Source organism: Apus apus, chromosome Z (assembly GCF_020740795.1).
Source record: "Apus apus isolate bApuApu2 chromosome Z, bApuApu2.pri.cur, whole genome shotgun sequence".
Lineage (NCBI taxonomy): Eukaryota > Metazoa > Chordata > Aves > Apodiformes > Apodidae > Apus > Apus apus.
The window spans coordinates 48,777,995-48,801,977 of record NC_067312.1 but is presented as its reverse complement, the minus strand read 5'-3'; the positions used below and the strand labels follow the sequence as shown (position 1 = coordinate 48,801,977).

The window sequence follows — 23,983 nt, the reverse complement described above, 5'->3', positions numbered from 1 at the left end:
TTCCTGCTTGTGTGAGGAGAATGACTAGGTACAAAATCAACTACACAGGGCTGCAATAAAACTGCCACAGTGTATTCAAAGCTTACTAATAGCCAGTAAAGTCCCCAGGTTCAGGAAAAGAGGGAAAAAAAAAAAAAATCCCAGAGAAAAACATTACACAGGCCACTCTATCTATCTACCTATACCTCTCTCCCACCTCAACTGCTGGCAAGTTATTTTCTGATTACTATAGGTAACTGATTGTCAGCTCTGGGACTGCTGCTGCTTTTCTTCTCTGGCTTGATTGCAACATGGATAGCAATCTCCCTTGCCCCACGTAATTTTACACTGAATTTACCATCAGTCTTTGAGATGCAAACAGAGTGCCCCAAATCCAGCTACCCCGTTAAGAACACTGCCTTTCACCCCATGTACTTTTTTGTCTTAAAAACCTTCACCTGCTTTTCTGACAGCACAACACACTGCAAACTTACATCGCTGCTATTTCAGAAACACTGTTTCCAAGAACAGAGTAAACCAGAAAACCAGGCAGGCAAAAAAGCTAGATGTGATTATTGGCCATGCTCACCATGTTTTACTGGTGACTGCCGCTCTCGGAACAGAACATTTGAGGTCTGCGTGAAAGACAAAGAAGGCGTTTGCGCGTCCCGTCATTCGCTGCTGGGACTGGATCCTGCCAAGCGACAGAGGAGGAAGCTGCCCACCGACCCAGCTCCGCTGCTCCGGGGACCCCCCGCTCCCTGCGAAGCCAGAGCCGGGGCCGCCGCAGGCACCGCGGCTGCCGCCCCTCCGCCGCGCCCAGCCCCGCCGGGCCCCGGGGAAGCGGGACGGCAGCCGGCCCCTCCTGCAGGGCGTGCGGGACACCGGCTGCCAGGCCGCAGCCCGAGGGGCGACCCGGCCCGCGGCAACCCAGCGCCCCCCGGCTACAAGGCGGCAGCAGGCGGCAGGGCCCGTCCGGCAGGCACCCTCCGCATCCCTCGGGCGCGCTGAGGGACGGCGGGGAGGACGGACGAGCCCCGCGCGGCGCCGGGAGGGAACCCGCCTCACCTGGCCCAGAGAGGAGGCGCCAGGGCTGCGGCCCGCCCCCCCCGCCACTTCCGGGGGCGCCACAGAAGTCGCGGGGCGCGGGGGCTGCCGTGAGATGCCCGGGCAGAGAGCGAGTTAGCGGGCTGCGGCCCCGGGACGGGCCGCGCCGGTACCTTTGCTGGAGCAGGTGCGTGGCCAGGGGCCCGGCGGCGCTGCGCGGCACCCGACGTGACAACGGCGGCCGCGCGGAGAGGAGCGGGCGGGGGGCGGTGGCGGGCAGGGTGGAGGGAAAAAGATCGCGCTGACGTCGCGTCACGCATGCGCGAAGGTTGCGTCGCCGGCCTGCAGGCCACGGAGCGCCCGCTCGGGACTACCACTCCCAGCGACCTCTGCGCGGTTAGGGCGGGCGCGGGCCTCCCGCCGGTTTGGCGCGTTGCATTCCGGGGGATGTAGTCTTCACGGCGGGCGGTTCAGGGCTTCGGGTGCGGCCTGGGCGGCGCGGCGTCACCGCACGGGAGGTGCGGAGGGGAGGGGCCCTCCTGGCCGGGCGAGGCGCTGCTGGGCCTCGGCTGGCGCTGGTGAGGGCGATGGACCCTCCGCGCACCTCCCTGGCTCCCAGTGGGTACGTGCGAGGTGCTGGTCAGAGATTGAGGCGGGGGCTTCACGGACCTGTCCGTGTCTCTCGGGCAGCACCGTCTCCCTCTGCAGCGCTTGTTCCATCCGAACTGAGGCCTGTGTGAGCGAATGCTGCCAGCAGCCTCTGCGTGGGGTCCAGCTAGAAGCTGGAGAAAGCTAAGAAATGAATGTGTTTTGAAATGACAGGGGTCTCTGTCAAAAACGGATCAGACTTTAAAAAGTTAGGGAGGGATGTAAGCAACGGTGTTCATTGCGTTTACATGTTCCTGGAAGGACTTCAGTTTGAAAAGATGTGTATCAGGCTCCATGGGGAATTGCTGTTTCTGGTAGGAGCTGCAGGTAGGGGTAGGGGGAGTACTCCAAAGTGGCACTTAACAGCTTTGCAGTTGTGATTGTGTGTGGGGAAAAATTGCATGAACAAGTAAAATAGGTATGTGTTAGTACATATGACTGTTCTGGCTAAGATGCTAAAACAAAAAGAGAGCTGGTTATACAGAAGTTTAATTCTCTTTTCTGAAATACTTTTCTTGACTGTAATGCAGTGTATTTTCTCACTTCAAAGGCATTAAGAATTGATTACTGATTTTAAAGTCTTTGCTTTTTACAAATGACTAGATCCATTTTGAGTATTGATAGAGATAGCATATGTGTTATAGAATCATAGAATTGTTTTTGTTGGGAAAGACCAACCATTAGCCTAGTACTGCCAAGTCCAACACTAAACTATGTTCCTAAGCAGCATTTCCGCCTGTCTTTTAAATATGTCTAGGGATGGTGTCTCAACCACTTCCTTGGGCAGCCTGTTCCAGTGCTTGGCAAGTGATTCAGTGAATAAATTTTTCTTAATATCCAGTCTGAACCTTCCCTGGCACAACTTGAGGCTGTTTCTACTCGTTACTTGGGAGAAGATACCAACAGCCACTTTGCTACAACCTCCTTTCAAGTAGTTGTGGAGAGCAGTAATGTCTCTCCTCAGCCTCCTTTTGTCTAGACTAAGCAACCCCAGTTCCCTCAGATGCTCCTTGTAAGACTTCTTGTCTGGATCCTTCACCAGCTTTGTTGCCCTTCTTTGCACATGCTGCAGCACCTCACTACATTTCTTGCAGTGAGAGGCCCAAAACTGAACAGTGAGGCACAGCCTCATTACAGGGGGACAATCAATTCCCTAGTCCTGCTGGCCACACTATTTCTGATACATGCTGAGATCCAGCCACTCTTCACAAGTCTGTAGCATTGCATGGGGTTGATGTGACCTAAGTGCAGGACCTGACACGCAGCGTTGTTGAACTTGAATACAGTTGGCCTTGGCACATCTGTCTGGCCTGTCTAGATCTCTTTGCAGAGTCTTCCTGCCCTCAAGCAGATCAAAATTCTCACCCAATTTGGTGTAATCTTCTAATTTACTGAGGATGAACTCAATCCCCTTATACAGGTCGCTGATAAAAATCTTAAAGGGAACTAGCCCCAAAGTCATATTTATTCTCATTATCTGAAGTTTATTCTAAATAACAAAACCAGAAGATTGTCACTTTTGGTTGATGCTCCTTTTATTTGTTTTTGGTTGTGTGGCTTTTTGGGGTTTGTTTACGTTTGGTTTGTTGAGGGTTTTTTTTTAAGATTAGACTAAAGAAAGTAAACTAGGTATTGGGGAAATAAACCAGCAGGGACACAGGAAACTAAATATGCAGGAAGGGAGCTCATTTAAAGTCATCCTCTGCCTCTTATCGAGCAATCCAGCAGACCATTGAGTCATTTAACTGTTTGCTGGATTAGGATCCTACTAAATAAGTAAAATGTATATGGATACTACACAATGTGTTATTTCTTCATTGGCTTATGTATACTCTTCCAAACTTTGTGGTAGAAACTGCCATCACAGGAAGGAGGATAGTATTTCTGTTCAGCTAAGTGTAAGCTGTGGTCCTGCTCAGATGTATCTTATTGTTGTGCAACTTCATTGTGTTAAAACCCATAACCATGTACTACATGGAGAATATCCATTGTTTCAGGGAAGAGTTTTTCATGAGGAAAAAGTACTGGAAGACTAAAGATTGTTCTGGAACATCATCTTTTCCTGCCATGTGTCAAAGTCTGTTTCAAGCCAATATGGTCTACCATCCCAGTGGTTAAGTGATAAATCATACCTGGCTAGCTCTGACTTCCAGCCATGCTTGGGTAACTGCAGGAGAGCCCTGAATGAAATTTGTATGCAGGACCCTCTTCACCTGTTCTGTTACTGTCAGAAATGCTAGTTAATTGACTTCTTTAGAACAACAGAAACACGAATTTTATAATGGTAGTCTCACCTTCCTTTCTGCTTTTACTTAGCAATTTACCATTTCAGTGAGTGGCTTTGGCTTGTGCCAATTTACAATAAACTGCTGTGCCACCCAAGATCATAAGAAACAGCACTCTGGCTCCACTCCTTCCCTGTTTTGAAATTCTCTCTTTCTTCACAGGCAGGATTGTAGTGGTGAAAAGTTTTATCTGTGTTAAGTATGTCAGGTATGAGAATTTTACTTTAAAACGCTAATATTGTATGACAAGAGATTGGGCTGGTTTTGAAAGCCAGGTCTAGGCTGTACAAAATTAAGTATTCAGCAGGGCAAAGGTCTTGTTACTGTTTGAGTGTGAAGTTCCTGATATATATTTGACATTGATAACATGGCAATGTTTAGCCCAGTATATGTAGAATATTATACAGTATTTTATTTTCTGTGAGAAACTGAGTAAATAGAAGCAGGCATAATCACTCTTTATAGAGTTCTTTACCTCCTTGCCACCCCAAGTATAGTAGAGATGGGGAAGAATCTATAAATTAAAAAATAAATATTCTGACTTACAAATAGCATCAATGTATAATGAGATAACATGGATTCCAGAATGATTTGGTACTGTCACTTCCCTATAATTATATGACACTTAGCAGATAATGGCAGACAAACCGATTACTCTTTTTACCAGGCTATGTGTTGTCACATTGTCTAGTCTTAGGACACCAGGACAATAAAGAAGAAAATTGCTTAATGCTGTGAATAACCAGCATTTCCCAAGAATTATGTCCTGGCAGACCCAAGGCCTGATTCTGCTCTTGTAGACATCAGAGCAGGATCAAACTGATGTTCCATCTACGTCTTCATTGCTCTTGGAGCAGATTTTGAAAAATAAATCACTGATACCACATAAAGCCTGCACTAATATTTCTGCCTGTGAATATTTGTGCTTGTCATTTATAGCTAGATATTTTGATGCTATTCTTGCTAGACCCTAACTTTTCCTGTATCATTGACACATTTTACTAATGACATCTGAGTTTATTAATATGATCAGGGAGGTCAGCCTGTGTCAAGGAATGCATTATTACCTTACACACTGAGTCTGGTTTGGGACCCCAGAATCCAATTATTAGATGTTTCCATCCAGGGAGTTGTTTTTTCCTGCTGATCTGTAGGGTGTTTTTTTTTTTCCAACTAGAGTGGCTCTTTGGGCACATCTAATCTCCAGCACATTTCCATTTGAAAGCTATCCAAATGTTGGAGAAGAGCAATTTCTTTCTCTCTAATATCATTTCCCTCTGCCCCATCCAATAAATACAGAGGAAGTGCCCGCCGTTTGGAAGATTAAAAATACAGGCTGAAAAAAACAACTTTGCGTAGAACAAAAGTAGTGCGTCAAGCAGTGTTCCTTATTACTTATATTGATAGTATGGGGATATCAAGAGCAATGCAGTGAGTGGATGGTGTAATATCCTCTTAGACACCACTTTATCAGGATACCTCTGAAGTACAGAGAAACCAGTATAAATGGCAGATGTGCTCCTCTGGTGGTTGCTGCATCTTAACAGATACCGTGCATTTTGTTCAGGTTAGCAATGGTCCGTAGTGGAAAAGATGGTGGGCTCCACTTGAAGCAGATTGCACATTACAAGCGAACAGGGGAGTATCATCCCACAACTTTACCGAGTGAAAGAAGTGGAATCAGGAGAGCAGCCAAAAAATTTGTTTTCAAAGGTAAAAATATTCTCTAAAACTAATCTGAAAATAGATTTTTAGGTGATGATTTGCCAATGCAAAAGCAAAGTGGGATCTTGTGCTGCAGCTGTATGTGATTTTAATATACATTCTCTATGAAACAATCTGCCCAACCCTTGTTAATACATTGTCGCGGTCAACAAAGAAACAACCACGTGGCCGCTCACTCAACAGCCACGTAGGCCGACCCCCACTGTGGGGTGGGGAGAACAAAGGCCCAAATTACTGTGTTCCCTGTTTCTCTCCCTCCTTCCCCCCAGCGACACAGGGGGACAGGGGATGGGGTTTAGAGTCAGTTCACAGGCTGGTGGCTCCTGCTGCTCCTTCCTCCTCAGGAAGAAGGACTCCTTACAGTCCTTCCCTGCTTCCCCACGGGGTCCCTCCCATGGGAGAGAGTCCTCCACCAACCTCTCCATGAGTCCTGCCCACGAGGTCTGGAGCAAGCTGCTCCAGCGTGGGTTTCCCACAGTCACAGGCTGCTTCAGGAACAGTCACCTCCCCTGTCTCCGGGGTCTTCCACAGCTGCATAATCTAAGTCCACTGGCAGCAAAATCCAAGTTCACTGGCCGAGTTCACCCCTCCTGGTGCCTTTTGGGGATGTTCCACCACCTTCCTCCACGAGTGCAGGGGGACAGCTGCCATCTCCCCATGGGTTGCAGGGAAGCTTCTGCTTGGGCACCTTCTTTCATTTCCTCCGCACCAACCACGGGATCTTCATCCCAGCACTGCCTTTCACCTCTCCAGCACAGCTCTTTTCTAACTTCTTGATCTGCTCAGGTCTTACATCAGCTCTTTCATATGTTAATCGCAGAGGCGCATCTATTGTCTCTCTAATGACTCCCTGGTTGGTTTTGGAGCAGGGGGAGCGTCTCAGCTTCATACCGGTAGCTACGCCTGGCGCGCTTCCCCCACTACCAAAAAAAACCCACCAAACTTGCACACATTTAACAAGAAACTCAGTCTGCTTTAGTCCTTTCCCGGAGGGGTTTATATATCTATCTAAAAGCCAAGCCTTGTTGTAGATTCTGGGAAAGTATGTAGCCATTGCAATCCATAATTCAAAGGACTACAGAAAAGAGACAAGGAATGTATGGTCCTGTCTGGACAGTGATCTGTGTGGCAGGGAGAAGTGCAAGGATAGCTTTGCCATCTGTTACGTTAGAGCCTCCTGTCCCTTCTCAGCGTTTTGGATCTCTTTGTAGTCTGGGGTACTCTGAATTGCATCGAACCTGCCAAGTCTATATAGAGAGAAGGTGGTGAGGAGTTAACGCAGCAAAATGCAGTGTCAGGTTGCTGGCGGGTGGCCAGTAAGTCTCATAACACATCCTACCACCCCTTCCTACCCCCTGCATTCGTTTGTGCTTCAGTCAGACTTCCTGTGGGAGCATTTGATTTCTGACTTGCCCTTGTCCAGGTTAATAAACATAGGTGAGCAGCGGGCTCTTTGGAGGAAGTATTTGTAAACAAAAAGCTATTCTACACAGAAGTGAAATGAAGTTGATTTAATACGTTCTGCACTGAATCATGCCCAGCAGTTTAGTAAACTAAGCAAAAGACAAAGCACTTGCATATAATTTGCTGGTACTTTTCTTCTTTCAGAAAATAAGTTTTTCTATGTTGGAAAAGACAGAAAAAAAATGCGCCTGGTAATTGTTTCAGATGAAGAGAAGAAAAAGGTGCTTGAGAAATGCCACAAAAATGCTGCTGGCACTCATCATGGCATATCAAGGACACTGACTTTAGTGGAATCTAATTACTACTGGACCTCCATAACAAATGACGTCAAGCAGTGGGTATGATTTAATAACTGCAGAATTTTAGTGTAGTCTCTTAGAAACATTTTGTAATCATTACTTTGATAGAGCAAGCACCCATACTACTTCATGAAGGGGAAACTTAAGATTACAATCCAATTTTAAATGGTCTAAAGCATAATATTTACTTTTTTTTTTTTTTTTTAATTTTACTACAGACTTCGTGTCTTCTATATTGCCATATGCTACCCAGTAGTAGGGAGCCATACTGCCTTTAAGTATGCAGAGCACATCTGATCTTTGAGATGGATTACTCTTCCAAGGACTTCTGTGTCTTTGTTAGGATGGAGTGTACCATCCTAAGGATTTATGGCCAGAGTTGCTGTTGCAGATAAGAATATGAAAATTACGCCTCTGCCTTGTAATTATGTGTGTTCAGGAGATAGTTAAACAAGTCACTGCTTGGGAAAGTTCCTTCTCCTCCTTCACCCAAAGATACATGGACATGATTCCCATGCAGAATGTGGTCCTTGAGGAAACTGTATTTAAATGTCCTTTATGGCCAAATTGCTGTTTCTATCAGCTTGCTGCATCATCTGAATACTTTGGATTCATGTGTAACTGAAACATGAACTGAAAATGAGTCTTTACTTTCAGTTAAGGCTTGGACAAAGGAGCAATCTCTAGCAGATAAAGCTGATTTATGTTATGCATGAAAGATTACATGTACTGGCAATGTTTTTCAGACACAGTGTACAAAGCAGAACCAAAATGGGAATTATTTGGATTTTCTTTCCATCCCAGCTGCTTCATACTTCCTTTAGTATTTGCAGATGGTAACCTGTGTTATAATTTATACTGTGGACTTCAAAGAGGACAGTGCTTTCAGATGAGGAGTGTTCAGCTATGTATTCTTGCACATGTCCTTTTTCCAGCCTTCACTTGTTTTGGTTTGGTTTTATGCTGGGGCTGAAAAGTCTAAGGGTAAAAAATTTTAAGAACAATGATAAAATAGATTTGATTTTTTTTTTCATTGCCTTATTGCCTGGTCTGACCTAGCTTGCAGAGGAACAGTTCATACATATGATTCTGCTGATTAAGTTAAACCTTCACTGTCACTTTTTATTGATAGCATCTTCCTTGATTTTTGTACTAGGTACACGCTTGTCAGCATTGCCAAGTGGTAAAGAATACAACCACCACAGCACCCAAAACAAACCCTTTTAAAGCAGAGGACCCATGGACAGCAGTTAATATAGACCTAATGGGACCTTTCAATGTTACCAACAGAAGCCACAAGTACATCATAATTATGACAGATTTGTTTACAAGATGGGCTGTTATCTTGCCTCTGCATGACACTTCAGCAGCTGAAATTGCTAAGGCAGTTGTAACTGTGTGTTTCCTATATGGGCCACCTCAAAAAATGCCTATGGCTCAAAGGAAAGAGCTTGTTTATCAGGTAAGTCTTTACATGGCTGGTTTCTTTTTTCCAAAAGAAAGTACATTTTCCCCTTTTAAGTTGTAGTACCTTTCAAACTTAGATCATCTCAGAGATGATTAAATAATGAGACTATGATACGGAGCAAATGGCAAATGGCACGGAGTTAGTGGCAGAAATGAAAAATGAAAATGGCAGAAACCATCAATTACTGGCTCTTAAGCTACACTGATTCCTTTAGCTCTCACTGTCAACTCTGAACTGTTTGGTGGGAACGTGTATGTAAGACTTTTGCTCAGTCACTGTCATATCAAAAGGGATGGAAGCTGAGTTTGTTTACTACAGCTGTGGTACAAAATAGGGAAACCTTCAGTAATTGTTCTTTTTCTTTTGAAGGTAAATGAAGAACTGTTTGCCCTGTTTGGAATGAAACAGATTGTATGGTCTTATACTCAGACAGATTATGTAAATGAAAGAACATGCAAGACAATAAAAGTTTTCCTTAACAAATACTGCACCGACCATCCAAATGATTGGGATGAACATTTGTCTGCTATTGCCTATGCTTTCAATCTGACAAATTTGGTATGCGGAGGTTCCTCCTCTTTTGACTGAAGTGCCCCCAAATACCTTCAAAGCTCTGTGCTCAGTTTACTTGTTTTTTCTCCCCATTTAAATAGGAGCCATATCAAAACACTCCATATTTCCAAATGTTTAATCGAAATCCACATGTTGTTGAGCCACTGAATATCTGTGTGGAAGGGGAATACAGTATGTTTGCCAAAATATTTGAAGCCACTAAAAAAGCCAGTCAAGCACTGGAAGAAGAGAAGATCTCAGATTGTCAGGTAAATGCTATATATTCAAATTTTACTGATTAGAAGACTGAAGATCAAAAAGATGGCAAGGCTTGAAGTGTGAAGTATAACTAACCTTTTGAAGCAATGTGGGGTCTTTGGGGGTTTTTTAATTAATTTTTTTTTTCCTTCGCCTCTGATCCCTAGATACCAGTGTACCAATTCTGACATGTATGTGGAGGGAGCAACCCTAAAAAGAGACCTATTGCTGAGAGATTCATATTTGACTTAGAGAACTGCATATCTGTGGAAGCTGAAAACTGCTGCTTATGGATTATTGGTTTATTAAGATAAAATAAATTTCTTCAGACTTCTTCAGCCCTACATATTATGAATTACACATACCCAACCCCACTTAATGCTTCTGTAATATTAACCTATGCTATTAAAATACATGATTACTTTTGGAAAAAGAAAATGTAATTAAATGTATCTTTGTACAGGTGATGAAAAATAATTCAGATGAACAAAAAATCAGAGACAAGATCACTGTCAAAAGGAAGCCAAAACAGTTAAATACACTTCGACTTAAAGTTGGTCATGAAGTCCTCAGGCAAAGAAAAAACTGGTGGAAAGATGGTCGTTTCCAATCAGAATGGGTTGGTCCTTGTGTTATAGATTATATTACAGATAATGGCTGTGCAATATTAAGAGATGCTACAGGATGCAAGTTAAAAAGACCCATCAAGATGTCTCACCTCAAGCCATACATAAGAAGGTCCAGTGGAAAAGGTATATATATGTGTGTATTTTATATATAAATAATTATTATTTTTAACTTTTCTGTCATGTCATGGGTTTATGTTATCAGAGTGAACAAATATCATTCACTCACCAGCATGAATTAAACTAACACTGGGTAATAATTGCACTTTTCAATAAGGATAACAGTGTGAGTGACTTCAAAGCTATGCAGAGCATGGAACAGAGCTAATAAGTCATGTTTGAAGCCTGTTTAAAAACAGCTTCCATTGATTTTGCTTCTAAACTGTGGTTTGGCCCTGTTCATGTTGGCTGGTGAAATCATGCTAGAAGTATAATTAGGCTGAACTGTATTCAAAGAGCATTTTTTGACTGTTTCTGTTTTGACATAGACAGGACTACATCTGTAGACACTTACTGCTGTAGATGTTTATTTTGCTTTTACAATGAAAACCTAATGTTTTGGGGTTTGGGTTAGATTTTTTGTTTGTTTGTTTGCTTTGTCTGACTTGTGCAGATTTTACATGTTTAGACTTTTTAAAAAAAATTTATTTAATAACAAGAAGTTTTCCTCTAAAGCCTTGAAATAGACTATGTCAAAGAACCAAATACTTTGGTAATCAACCTTACATGTTCAGTGTGTCCTTTTGCAATCAAACAGTGGCAGCTGTTTCCGGCATTCTGTGGAAAATGAATACACAGTGTTTAGTAGACTTCTGCCAGAGAACAAGCTTTTTGGTTGTATGTGTATCTTGAAAGATATACATATTCCTACCCTACTGACATGTGATTAAGCTTTGGTTCTTCTAAGTGCATAAATTCTAATTTCTTCCATCATCTCTTAAAACAGACGGTTTTGCAGAGCTCAAAGTACTTTTGGAATTTGAGAAGCTGATATTTATGCCAGTTGTCAAGTACAGATTTCGTAACAGATACCAATTTCATGTCATGTCTCTAGGACACCACTTCTAATGTTGGATGATCATTCTGTGGCTGTCAGTTCCTTATTAAGTTACTGATCCATAAGGAGGAAGTCACATGCATGCCAGGCATGCAGGTAGTCTTCCACTATTACAATGACTTCAGTAAATTGTGTCATGGTATAAAAAGTTAAATGCTATTGTCTTTGTAGGATCTGAGCCTAATGTGTTTGCCACTAAATGCTGCAGAAGCAGTAGGTAATCATAGCATTTCTTCTATTTCCCAGGAAATGATTAAAGGTAGCTGTGTGACACAGGTAAAAATTAAATGGATTATGAATACTTACAAATCTTAAAATTATTGACCGATATTCATAGAATCATAGAATCATAGAATCCTAGGGGTTGGAAGGGACCTCGAAAGATCATCTAGTCCAACCCCCCTGCCAGAGCAGGGTCACCTAGAGTACATCACACAAGAACGCATCCAGGCAGGTTTTGAATGTCTCCAGTGAAGAAGACTCCACAACCTCTCTGGGCAGCCAGTTCCAGTGCTCTGTCACTCTCACAGTAAAAAAAATTTTCCTGATATTCACCTTAAACCTCCTATGCTCCAATTCGTATCCATTACTCCTTGTCCTATCACTGGTCATCACTGAAAAAAGCTTAACTCCATCTTCTTGACACTCACCCTTTACGTATTTGTAAACATTGATGAGGTCACCCCTCAGTCTCCTTTTCTCCAAACTAAAGAGACCCAGCTCTCTCAGCCTTTCCTCATCAGGGAGATGTTCCACTCCCTTAATCATCTTTGTGGCTCTGCACTGGACTCTTTCCAGCAGTTCCCTGTCCTTCCTGAACTGAGGGGCCCAGAACTGGACACAATACTCCAGATGCAGCCTCACCAATGCAGAATAGAGGGGGAGGAGAACCTCTCTTGACCTACTAACCACACCCTTTCTAATGCACCCCAGGATGCCATTGACCTTCTTAGCCACAAGGGCACACTGCTGGCTCATGGTCATCCTCCTGTCCACCAGGACCCCCAGGTCCCTCTCTCTTACACTGCTCTCCAGCAGGTCAGCCCCCAACCTGTACTGGTACACGGTGTTTTTCTTCCCCAAATGCAAAACTCTACACTTGCCCTTGTTGAACTTCATCAGGTTTTTCCCCGCCCATGTCTCCAGCCTAAGTCTCTCTGAATGGCAGCACAGCCTTCTGGTGTGTCAGCCACTCCTCCAAGCTTGGTGTCATCAGCAAACTTGCTGAGAGTACATTGTGTACCCTCATCCAGGTCGTTGATGAAGATGTTGAACCACACCGGTCCCAGTACTGACCCCTGAGGGACTCCACTAGTCACAGGCCTCCAACTAGATTCTGCCCCATTGACTACAACTCTCTGACTTCTTCCTTTCAACCAGTTCTTGATCCACCTCACTGCCTGATCATCAAACCCATACTTGATCAACTTATCTACAAGGATGCTGTGGGAGACGGTGTCAAATGCTTTACTGAAATCAAGATAGACCACATCTACCGCTCTACCATCATCCATCCACCTAGTAATTTCCTCATAGAAGGCTATGAGGTTAGTCAAACATGATTTACCCTTGGTAAAACCATGTTGACTGCTTTTGATGACCCCCATGTCCTTGATATGCCTAGAGATAGTGCCACAGACAAGTTGTTCCATCACCTTTCCAGGGATGGAGGTGGGGCTGACCGGTCTATAGTTACCCGGGTCCTCCTTCTTGCCCTTCTTGTAGACTGGAGTGACATTTGCTACCCTCCAGTCCTCAGGCACCTCTCCTGTTACCCATGACTTACTGAAGATGATGGAGAGTGGACTAGCAATGACCTCCGCCAGCTCCCTCAGCACTCTTGGATGCATTTCATCTGAACCCATCGATTTATGGATGTCCAGATTACTCAACTGATCCCTAACCCAATCCTCATCTACCGTGGCAAACTCCTCCTCTATCTTGACTTCTTCTGGGGGTATATGAATCTGGGGCTCATGGGGAAAGCCTGCAGGAGTAAAGACAGAGGCAAAGAAGGCATTCAGCACCTCTGCCTTCTTTAAATCCTCTGTCACCAGGGCACCCGCCTCATTCAACAGTGGGCCTATATTGCCTCTGGTATTAGTTTTGTCAGCTATGTATTTGAAAAAGCCCTTTCTATTGTCCTTAACCCGACTTGCAAGGTTAAGTTCCAAGGAGGCCTTAGCTTTCCTAGTTGCCTCCCTACATTCTCTGACAACATTCCTCTATTCTTCCCAAGTGGCCAGCCCCTCCTTCCATGATCTATAGATTTTCCTTTTCCACTTGAGTTTGCCCAGTAGTTCCTTTTTTAACCATGCTGGTCTCCTAGCTCCCTTACTGGATTTTCTACCCATTGGGACACACTGATCCTGTGCTTGCAAGAAGTGGTCTTTGAATGTTGACCAGCTATCTTGAGCCCCTTTACCTTCTAGCACTCTGTCCCATGGGACTTCCCTTAACAATTGATTGAGGAGGCTGAAGTTTGCTCTGTGGAAGTCCAGGGTGCTGGTCCTGCTGGGTATTCTGTTCCTCCCACACAGGATCCTGAACTCCACCATCTCGTGGTCACTGCAGCCAAGGCTGCCATTGACCACCACTGCTTCAACAAGGCCCTCCTTGTTGGTGAGCACAAGATCCAGCAGCGCTCCTCTTCTAGTCGGCTTATCCACCATTTGCATTAAGAAGTTGTCATCAATGCACTGGAGGAACCTCCTAGACTGTGAAAGGCTGGCTGTGTGAGTCTTCCAGCAGATATCGGGGTAGTTAAAATCTCCCATGAGGACCAAGGACTGTAGTTGTGAGGCTGCTTTCAGCTGCCTGTAGAAAGCCTCATCAACTTCCTCATCTTGATCAGGAGGTCTGTAGTAGACCCCCACAACTGTATCACCCATACCACCCTGCCCTTTAATTCTTACCCACAGACTTTCAACTTGCCCCTCATCAGCCCCTGCACAAAACTCGATACATTCTAGCTGCTCTCTCACATAAAGAGCAACTCCACCACCTCGCTTCACCGACATATTCGTACATATTTACATTGTGTAGAGGTGGCAACCAGGCTTTGCCAAAGTAATTGCCTGCCTTCATCAAACAGCCTAACATCAATCAAGAAGGAGTATTATTTCATTTGGATAAGAGCAATTAAACGAGGAAGTGAATGGCATAGTGAATTCATGGTTTCATCAGTGAAGAAACACCTGTATCTTTGTAACAAAAGGCTTAGCTTTATTAGCAGGGGTGGACTTTTATCTGCAACTTATTTATTGTTCATACTCCTGTAGTGTAAGTTTGGTGGTCCCACCAGACTGGTGGTAGAATGTTGGATGGGAACAAAGTATTTGCAGTGCTTTGTCTGAAAAAAACATGGAAAAGGTACCTCTTCAGTGAGGATATTTCTGGCCTCACCTACCAATTTCATGAGTGTTTTACTTACTCTGCCCCAAAAATCTGAAGCATATCTTTGTGTATCATGCTTCAGTTATATGAGCTTGGCAGAGGAAAGGCAAAACCTGAAAATTGAGTGCTCATTTTTTATGCAAGGAAAAAATCTTTCACAGGTAAGAATGGGCAATCATAGAATCATAGGGATTGGAAGGGACCTCTGAAGGTCATTCAGTCCATCCCCACTGCTGCAGCAGGAACACTTGGGGTGCATCACACAGGAATGCATCCAGACAGGTCTTGAAGGTCTCCAGAGAATGAGACTCCACAATATCTCTGGGCAGCCTGTTCCAGTGCTCAGTCACTCTCACAGTAAAGAAGTTTTTCTTTATATTGTGGTGGAACTTCTTGTGTTGCACGTTGGTGCAGTTTCCCCTTGTCCTATCACAGGGCACCACTGAAAAGGGACTGGCCCAAACTTGACATCTACTCTTCAGATATTTATAGACATTGATAAGGTCTCCTCTCAGTCTTCTTTTCTCAAGACTAAATAGCCCCAGGTCTCATAGCCTTTTGTTGTATGACAGATGTTCCAGACCCTAAATCATCCATGTAGCCCACCGTTGGACTCTTTCCAGCATGTCCCTGTCCCTCTTGAACTGGGGAGCTCAGAAACAGACACAATACTCCAGATGTGGTCTTACAAGGGCAGAGTGGAGAAGGAGGAGAACCTCTCTTGATCTGCTGGCCACACTGTTCTTAATGCATCCCAGGATACAATTGGCTCTCTTGGCCACGAGGGCACATTGCTGCCCCATAGGTAACTTGTTGTCCACAATGAGAAGCAAGGTACTTTTTCATAACCTTTTGTAACACTCTTGGTCTAAAGATTAATTCTGAGTCAGTGCATTGATAGAGCCCTTGGTACAAGCATCACAGATTCACAGTCTGGGTTTACCTGGGCTGCTTTACAGCTGGGCAGAGGTTTCAGGGCACCTTATGCAAACATATATTTATGCGTCTGAAGCAACATTTTGGTTTTCTTATTTGAGTGTTGTTTGGTTTAAATATTAAGCTCAAGAGAATGCCTCTGGGTCCAGTGCTCAAATTATTCAGGAGTGCAAATAGGCAAATTCAGGACCCATTTGTGGAGAAACGTCACCAGAAAAATGCAGTTTCATGTCTGCAGTAGCTCCCACAAAAGTCCCTTTCTGAACCTACTTCTGAAAAAGGGATTTGTGGCCCTTGGTATAGAGACACTTATCTGTTGTATGGCTTATCTGATTTAATAGAATACTTAATTTCACACTAGCGTCCTCATTTTAGCAAGAAGATCGTCTCTAGCCTCATCTTCCAAAACAGAAGTATTGACAGCTACATGTTGACAGTGACAATTCTAAACTGTCTGGTCAAACTGTTTGCATTTTGTTTGAATTAATTTGGAAGAGTCAAACACTGTAAACAAAGAGGAAAAGCTCCTTAATACTATACAGTAGCAACCACAAATGTTGTACTTAAAGTCTATACAACTGTTTTATTTCTTCTTTGATTTCTTAAAGCCTGTTGTGTTGCGTTAAGATTGCCCAGCAAGAGCCTGGAGTAGCCACGTTTCTTTGTGTGTACACAAAATGGAAGCAACTGCATGTCCCTTTATTTAAGGTATTAGTACAGTAAGTGACTATGACAGACAGACTTCAAGCTAGTCACTGACCTACCAAAGAAAAACTTCTTATGCAGAGCACTACAAGCATTATTTTGCGCATGTAATGAGATGCAGCCAATCATCTCATGTTCAGTGAAATTAGGAAATTCACATTATCACTCAAATATTCTTGACCTCTCACAGAAATTGTTTTAAAAAGGAAGTTAGCACCTCAATAAAAAATTTAAGTTTGGCTTTCAGTGAACTAGATGGATTTGATTTAATGGCTACTTTTCTTTTACAGACAACCATTACTTTTTACGAGGTGCAGTAGTTGTTGACCATGACTATATTGCCTTATCTGAAAAATCCTATAATCCAAGCCAACAAGAGTCTGCTGCTGATGGAGAAATAGATGCCTACACAAGAGATGTCATGTCTGCTGTGCAAATACCACCTGCAGCCTGCAAAGACCAAGAATCAACAGATGGTAAACACCAGTCTGAGCTGAAAGAAGATAATGGCATTGACTCAAACAATGCAAAGCAGGAGCAACAGCCTTGACCTTGTTGGACACTTTAGGCCCACGTAGGCGGTATTTAGGCATAGTCTCATGTAACATTTCATTGTCAAACAATTTGGAACTTCATGGCAGACTGAAGAAAAAATACAGGAGCTCCAAATTCCTTAGGCAAATCCAGTTTACTACTTTGTGAATATAAGAGGTATCCACTACCCGTTTATATAGGCAGTAGAAAATAATTTCTCTGTTACCAAAAACACAGGCATAACTTAGTAAAAGCACATGTTCTGCTACTGTATGAATTTAAGAACACTGTAGGTGTCCAGTTTATGTGGGCATTGAAAGGCACTCACTTGGTGACCTGAAGTACAAGCACAACGTACTAAAAGCACATGTTCTCATTATGCATTTGAAGTTCAGATTTTATAGGAAGAATGGCAGAGTAGCCATACTTTACTGATAGCTTCTCAGGACAACTTGAGGTGGAGGAGAATTCAGTCCTACATACATACTTTTTCTCCACCGAGACTGTTTCAGAAAGAGTGTACTGGGAGGCAGTTGGGCATGCTGACTTAACAGGCTTCTCCTCTATGCCAGCTCCATGAAGCACTTGAATAGCCTTTGTGCTGGCATTGACAAACATACACAAACTGAGAAGCCCATCTTATTGTTAGCTGCTGTTAGCCTCAAGCTGTGCTGGCCTCTGGGTAGAGCTGATCTCATAGTCATCAGTCTAGTACAGTCAAGGAAATAAAGAAGTGGACTTCATAAAATATATTTGGCAATACTGTCAAACTAATTAAAACAGAAAAAACCCCACATGTAAATATGGCATAACCAGTAATTATGGACAGTGGCCTTACTTTCATTTAATTCCCCTTCACCTTCAGTAGTGAGCATTGTGGTTGTACAGTATTTTTATCCCTTGATAAAAACAGTATTTTAAACAGTATGTTTAAAGACAATAATCTTCTTGGTGCTGTGTGCCATGGTTGCTGGATGTTCATGTCATGACAATGATATGGCAGCCTAAATTGTTCTATGCTAATCCTCAGCAAAGTCCCATGCTGTTTAAGCCACAGTCCTTTGCATATACCTTTCTTTCTATCACTATGCTTATTGACTAAAGTGATACTACTATCCGCTAGGATGGATTTGTTACAGTGTTAGATACATTGTTACATACATGTTACATATATTGTTAGATACATTGTGTGTGCCAACACATGCAAAATAGATCATGCGTGCAGAAAAAAAAAAAAAGATAGTGTCAGGGATAAAACTGGAGAATAAGGGAACTCTCTGCAAGACTTCTTTCTGCCTTTTTTTTTCTTTTTTTTTTTTTTTTCCCAAAAGAAAACTAGTCCTTCTTTTTTTTCACTTCAATTGATTAGTTCCTTATTTGTGCAAGTACAGGCAGAGCAGTTTTCTGGGGAAGCTCTGGGGCAACAGAGGTACTGGGTAGTTGTTAAAGCTACATTGGAGGGAAAGAAAATGCTACAGTGACAGTGGAATGGGAAAACCTGGAAACATTTAGCATACTGTGTAATGATTATCATTCAGGCTTCCTGGTAATTTTGATCTACTGTTTTGACAGGCACTCATTAGTGCGTCTTCAGTGCATCTAAATGATGGCTTCTCTGCTTGTGGGAGGTTCACTGAAATAAAATACAGGAATTTCAAATGCAAAAAAAAAAAAAGCACAAATCAATGGAAATGTGGAAAAAAACTGCTGGGAAATCTGAGACATTGCAAGCAGCACACTGTGCTTGGGGAAACTCAGAGAAACCCCTCACATCCTTGCCATAGTAGAGGGTTGTTCAGTGTATGCTTGTGTTTGCAGTGAGTCACTGACAACTTTTGGTCTGTATTTTGTTCAACCTGGGTAAATACACAAATGTCCTTCTGTACTTGTTTTCACTGTCACATGGGTTTGTTTTGTGATATGAAGTAGTCTTTTCCTATTGTCCTAACAGTATTCTTAGAAATTCTGTTTTCTATAAGACTTTGTACCTTCTTGTGGCAAGTTGCTTAGAGGGGAGTAGCAGAAGGGAGTACAGCGTGAAAGAAAAAGGGCAAATGTCATAATGCCTTACAGCACAAAACTATTGAACCTTTATCCTTTGTGTTTGCTAGTGGTGCTAACTGCTGCTAGCTCACAGTTAATGAAAAACACCATAAATAACATTTCCTAGTGAAAAGGTACTGCACAAATACTCAGAGTATTTTAGTGTGGAATGAAAACCATTCCTTTCTTGTTTGAATACTTCCTGCAATTTTGTAGTGTTTGCCTGTTCTGTTCTAAGGTGTTTTGGCTTTCCAACTACTGACATTGTTTTTCTTCTCACTAGAACTGAATGCTCCCTGCTGGAGGGCACCGATATCTCATAATATGCTTTTCACAGCAAGCAGTTAAAAAAATCTGGAAATATCACTTTTAAGTTTCCTTTTCTCATTTGCTTGTGTCCAACATCCATATCAATGACCTTTTGCAGCAGCCATCATTACTCTAATGACCTAGAAGTCTAGATCTAATGATCTAGATCTAATGATCTTTGTCTAGTAACCTTCTTGGTATTTTCAAAATATGTAATGGAATACTTTTCTGAATTGGATTGTATGCTTTTAGTTAACTTGATGGACTAGCTAAAAATAAAACACCTAAGTCTTACCAAGTGGCAAAAAGTCAGCAAGGCACATCAGCAGCTGTCATCATATGTTGGCCTGAAAATATGCTGCCCATCTGTGAATTCAACACCAGAAAATTCCATGTTAGGAGTTGCCGAGACTGGATGCTCTTTTAAATTAGAAGACTAAAGTTGATAGAAATAAACAGGATTTAGCAGTCTCTTTTGGAAGTATGTATTCTACACTTCTACTACATATTAGGAGACCTGCTGGTCTATAATGGAAATCTCAGGCATTGAACTATATAAATATTTGGAGTGAAGAGCAGTACACAAAAGAATTTAAGGTGAAAAAGAAGGCTCTTCCAGATAGAAGTAACCTGATGGTAATTTAATTTTATAATACTTGATTCAGGGACTATTAATCTTGAGAAATGCATTCCTGAGTTGGTTCTCCTTTCTCTCTACTTGTACACAAAGACCAGATTTGCTAATAGGAGTGCACTTAGGTTGCCTGAGCTGCCTACCTGTTTGTTCCAAAGTAGCAGGTGTTATTATATAGGCTTTGAGGATGGGTCCATGCATTTATATTCCCACAGGGCTGCAGCAGTCACGTGCAGTTCATCTTAACCTCATGCTGTGCAAAGTCCTTCTGTGAACAAGGGATCTGCAGGAACCTTGCTGTAATGGTAGCAGAAATGGGTATGCTAATAAACAAGACCGGTGGTAGGAAATACAGGATTCCCAGTCTAGTAGGCAGTGCTGCTTGGCTCCAGATGGCTAGTGCCCATAGATCATTTGGGTATGTCTTTCTGTGATTTACCAGTTGTTACCTGTGCAGTCCTTTTCTGGACGCTTGACTGAGCTTTCATCAGCGGAGCTGGAGTAATCAGAGCTGCAGCTGGTGGCAAGCAGCAGTGCCTTAAATATATAGTAATATCTAATGAAATAGGGAGTAAGTCAGATTTCACCAACTTAATATCAGCTTATTTTTTTGAAAATTTATGCCTTTAATGTTTTAATGCCTCTCTGTACAAATTGAATAGCACCAGGTCAGTTCCTGAAAAAAAAAATTAATTATTCTTCACAAAGCTGGCAGGCATAGTGATAAAAGCTCTAATAGAAAAGTCCACAAGAAAACGAGTTCTATATTTTGTGCAGAATTTCAGTGACATGCAGTAAATAATCCTTGGGGTTCCCCACCACGTGGATTTTTAATATCTACTCGGAGACATCATCCATCACTTCCACAGATGAAAGACCTAAGAAAAGGAGTGCAAGCTAACTAGGAACAGGGCAGGATTTAGTTTATGGTTATGGTATGAGAGCGGCAAACTTCATTTTGGAGATTCTTAACTCCGCTGTGTTCGACTCTGCAGGCATCTGGGGCTTGTTTTGGAGCCTACACTTGAGCCCTGGCATTCTTCGCCTCCCTGCTGGCACGGTCGCACGGTGGCAGCCTGTCACCGCAGGAGCGCGCCCTGCGCACCCGGCACAGGCTCCGCCACCGCGGCACGGCGAATGCATCATGCCTGAAGAAACTGTTCCCAGTGTTTGTTTCTCTGAGTGTTTCTTTCCCGAACTACACTCGCAGTAAATTACCTGGTTACAGGAAAAACTATAACTAGATTGTAATTATGGAAGCAATGTGACTTGCATTGTGTGAAGGCTGTACAACTGTTTAATGTATATTAGTTAGAGTACAAAAATAATCTGCTTATGCATTAGGTAGTTTATACCATAACTGCCAACTGTGACAAACATCCAATAGAGCTTTGCAGCTTCCTAAGAACTGGGCACCTTTCAGTACTCGTTAAACCTTGGTTGCTGTGAACAGGATCTCACAAGTGCCTGGAAGAAAGCCATCCATCCCTTCAGTGTGCAACCTGAGACCCAACTTAAGGAAATACCACAGAATTGTGGGATTCAGTTCTTTTCCTTGCAAGTAATTTTCTCTTGAGTGGCAGTCCTAGGATGCGCTGAAGAAAGCAGTAACAAACATGGCAGGGAGGACTTGGGAGACGATATCAAAATATTAAAGAATGCAGTAGCCACGGCAGGGTTCTGCTTATAAAAACCTACATGATAAATAGCATCATATCCACATATGTGTTATGTGGATATCCTGTTATGGCTGGATATGTGGAGTACTTTATCCCCATTTTGATAGAATTCTTAAATTCTAATTAAAAAAACCCCACGAACACAACAAAACCAAACAACAACAAAAAACAAACACCAAACAATCAAAACAAAACAAATCCCGAACATTTGTTTCTCATAAGTTTCCATTTTTAAGATAAATGTAATTGGTAATTAATCATAATTTCCCTGGTTTACTGAACTGTTACCACTACTTGCTAGGAACAGATTGTCCCATTGCATCTTTAAAATGGTATTTTTGGCACAGTTCGGTAAAAAAAAAAACAAAAAACAAAACAAAAACCAAAAAACAAACAAAATTGCCTCTACATCATCTGTGTATTTTTTTAAGTTGTACATTGAAATCAGACAGAACTTCACATGCAGTATTTTGTGCTTCACATGCAAATAAAACTCAATAGGAAACACTAGGAGAAAGGAGCTTAAAGAGAGGAGCAGTTCAGCAAACGTGACTTCATGAGCTGTACATTTTAGAAAATTCTAGTGCAGCTCTCCCTTGTACCTCTCCAAATACATGTGTAACAAAGCCAGCTGAATGCTCCTTTACGTTTTCCAGCTGCCATGTCCCAAAACAGCAAGAAGGTCACAGGTATTACTTGGATAAGTAGCTGCCACAAGAGATTTGAAATCTTCCTTTACAGTTAGCTCCCCTCTTCTGTCAGTAATGTTTAGCTATGTAGATTTTTTTCACGAGTTTTTGAAAGTAGTTTGAAGAGCAGTTATAGTGTAAATTTTGCTAATATATTTTGATAATTCACAATGGAGAAAAAATATTTTCACATTTAAGAATTAACAAGTAAAGTCAAATCAGGGTGCTAGCACTCTAGGATTTACTATCATATATTTTACATGGAACATACAATAGCCTAATTTAAGCTATTAATTTTAATTGACCTGGAAACTTAGTTCTGGTGTGATTTGTTTCTTTGTTTATTAGTGCATTACATCCACACAAACTGTGCCTTATATAATAATACAGTCAAATTTTGAAGTATGTCCTAATATGCACTTAAATAATAAATTTTTAATTGCTTTGTAATGATCTGCTCCCACAACTTGTATTTCTAATACGTGTAGTCTTTCAAACAAGTTCCTACATGTGTTTGAATGGCAAGATAGAAATCAGTGAAGCACAAAATTGTCAGAGTTTGAAGGGACCTCTAGAGATCATCTAGTCCAACTGCCCCGCTAAAGCAGGATAACGCAGAGCATATTACACCGGATTGCATCCAGGCAGGTTTTTAATATCTCCAAAGAGGACTCTACAGCCTCCCTGGGCAGCCTGTTCTAGTGCTACATCATCCTCAGAGTAAAGTTTTTTTCCCATATTTAGATGGACCTTCCTATGTGCCCACTACCCCTCATCAACAAAGTCCTTTCTCTGTACCATGACCCACACTTACTCCTAAACCTTTGTAGCATGTCATATATGAACTGACCTAAAAGTTTGGATAAAATGTAAGCAAATCTGGCTTTGGAAAGGAAGAACATGTTTGCAATTTACTAAATTGATCTGTAAATGCTCATTAAATACTAGAGTGCACTGCTTAATTGGAAAACTACTTAATCAAGCTACTTCCCAAACAATCAATTTACACCTAATGATGCGTGAGGACAGAGTCTTAATTGGGTTGGTAATTTTTAATTGGGACACTTCAGGTGACTTGGTTGACAGTTTGGTGCATCACCCTCATGGCAAGTTACAGCTTCCCCAGTCTGCCCTCACTTTTACAGCTGGTTCACAGCCAGCTACTGAAAGTTGCTTTATGCTGCTTACAAGTGGATCAGTAGCCATCTTCTTATCACTCTGAATGACAATGACAACATTCAGCCCTACAATAGCTGAGATTTTTCCATCTTAAAAAGGCTTAAGAAAAGTTTATGCAATTCATAAAAAGATTATACAGCAATTCATGAAAGTTAGTGTCATGGAAAAGACCTTCAAGATCATAAAGTCCAACCATCTGCCCTAATACCCCTACCCACTAAACCATTTCCCTAAACACCACATCCACCCGTTTTTAAACACCTCCAGGCACTGTGCCTCCAGCACTTCCCTCGGCAGCCTGTTTCAATGCCTCACCAGTCCTTCTGTGAAGAAATTTTTCATAATATCCAGGCTGAACCTTCCCTGGTGCAACTTGACCACATTTCCTCTTGTCCTATCACTAGTCACTAGGGAGAAGAGGCCAACACCCACCTCACTACAACCTCCTTTCAGGTAGTTGTAGAGGGCAAT

General features: G+C 42.4%; 2 protein-coding genes across 12 annotated transcripts in view; one reads left to right on the top strand and one right to left on the bottom strand.

Moving 5' to 3' along the window:
• Positions 1 to 1,290, bottom strand: part of PPIP5K2 (diphosphoinositol pentakisphosphate kinase 2) — a 55,326-nt gene extending 54,036 nt beyond the window's left edge. For 6 of the 10 annotated variants that reach the window (XM_051643639.1, XM_051643642.1, XM_051643643.1 and 3 more), the window contains exon 1: positions 569 to 1,028. The gene's annotated coding sequence lies outside the window, so the exon portion shown is untranslated. The other 4 variants (XM_051643646.1, XM_051643648.1, XM_051643640.1 and 1 more) reach the window with 3 other exon arrangements.
• Positions 1,091 to 22,783, top strand: GIN1 (gypsy retrotransposon integrase 1). Of its 2 annotated transcripts, XM_051643664.1 has the most exons (9): positions 1,091 to 1,213; positions 5,527 to 5,672; positions 7,293 to 7,486; positions 8,604 to 8,909; positions 9,285 to 9,473; positions 9,569 to 9,736; positions 10,189 to 10,477; positions 16,736 to 16,921; positions 20,961 to 22,783. In XM_051643664.1, exons 2-9 carry the CDS (start codon positions 5,534 to 5,536, stop codon positions 21,176 to 21,178), a joined length of 1,689 nt encoding a protein of 562 aa, XP_051499624.1. In that variant the 5' UTR covers positions 1,091 to 1,213; positions 5,527 to 5,533; the 3' UTR covers positions 21,179 to 22,783. The 2 variants fall into 2 exon arrangements, with proteins under 2 accessions (XP_051499624.1, XP_051499625.1); XM_051643665.1 differs by lacking the exon at positions 5,527 to 5,672.
• The last annotated feature ends 1,200 nt before the right edge of the window (positions 22,784 to 23,983 follow it).

What these genes read in the sequence shown, in the direction of transcription:
- GIN1 (XM_051643664.1), top strand. Translation starts at nt 5,534, where the DNA reads ATGGTCCGTAGTGGAAAAGATGGTGGGCTCCACTTGAAGCAGATTGCA. An exon ending in CAAATGACGTCAAGCAGTGG is followed by an intron (nt 7,487 to 8,603) that starts GTATGATTTAAT and finishes TTTTTGTACTAG; the next exon opens with GTACACGCTTGTCAGCATTG. An exon ending in GGAAAGAGCTTGTTTATCAG is followed by an intron (nt 8,910 to 9,284) that starts GTAAGTCTTTAC and finishes TTTCTTTTGAAG; the next exon opens with GTAAATGAAGAACTGTTTGC.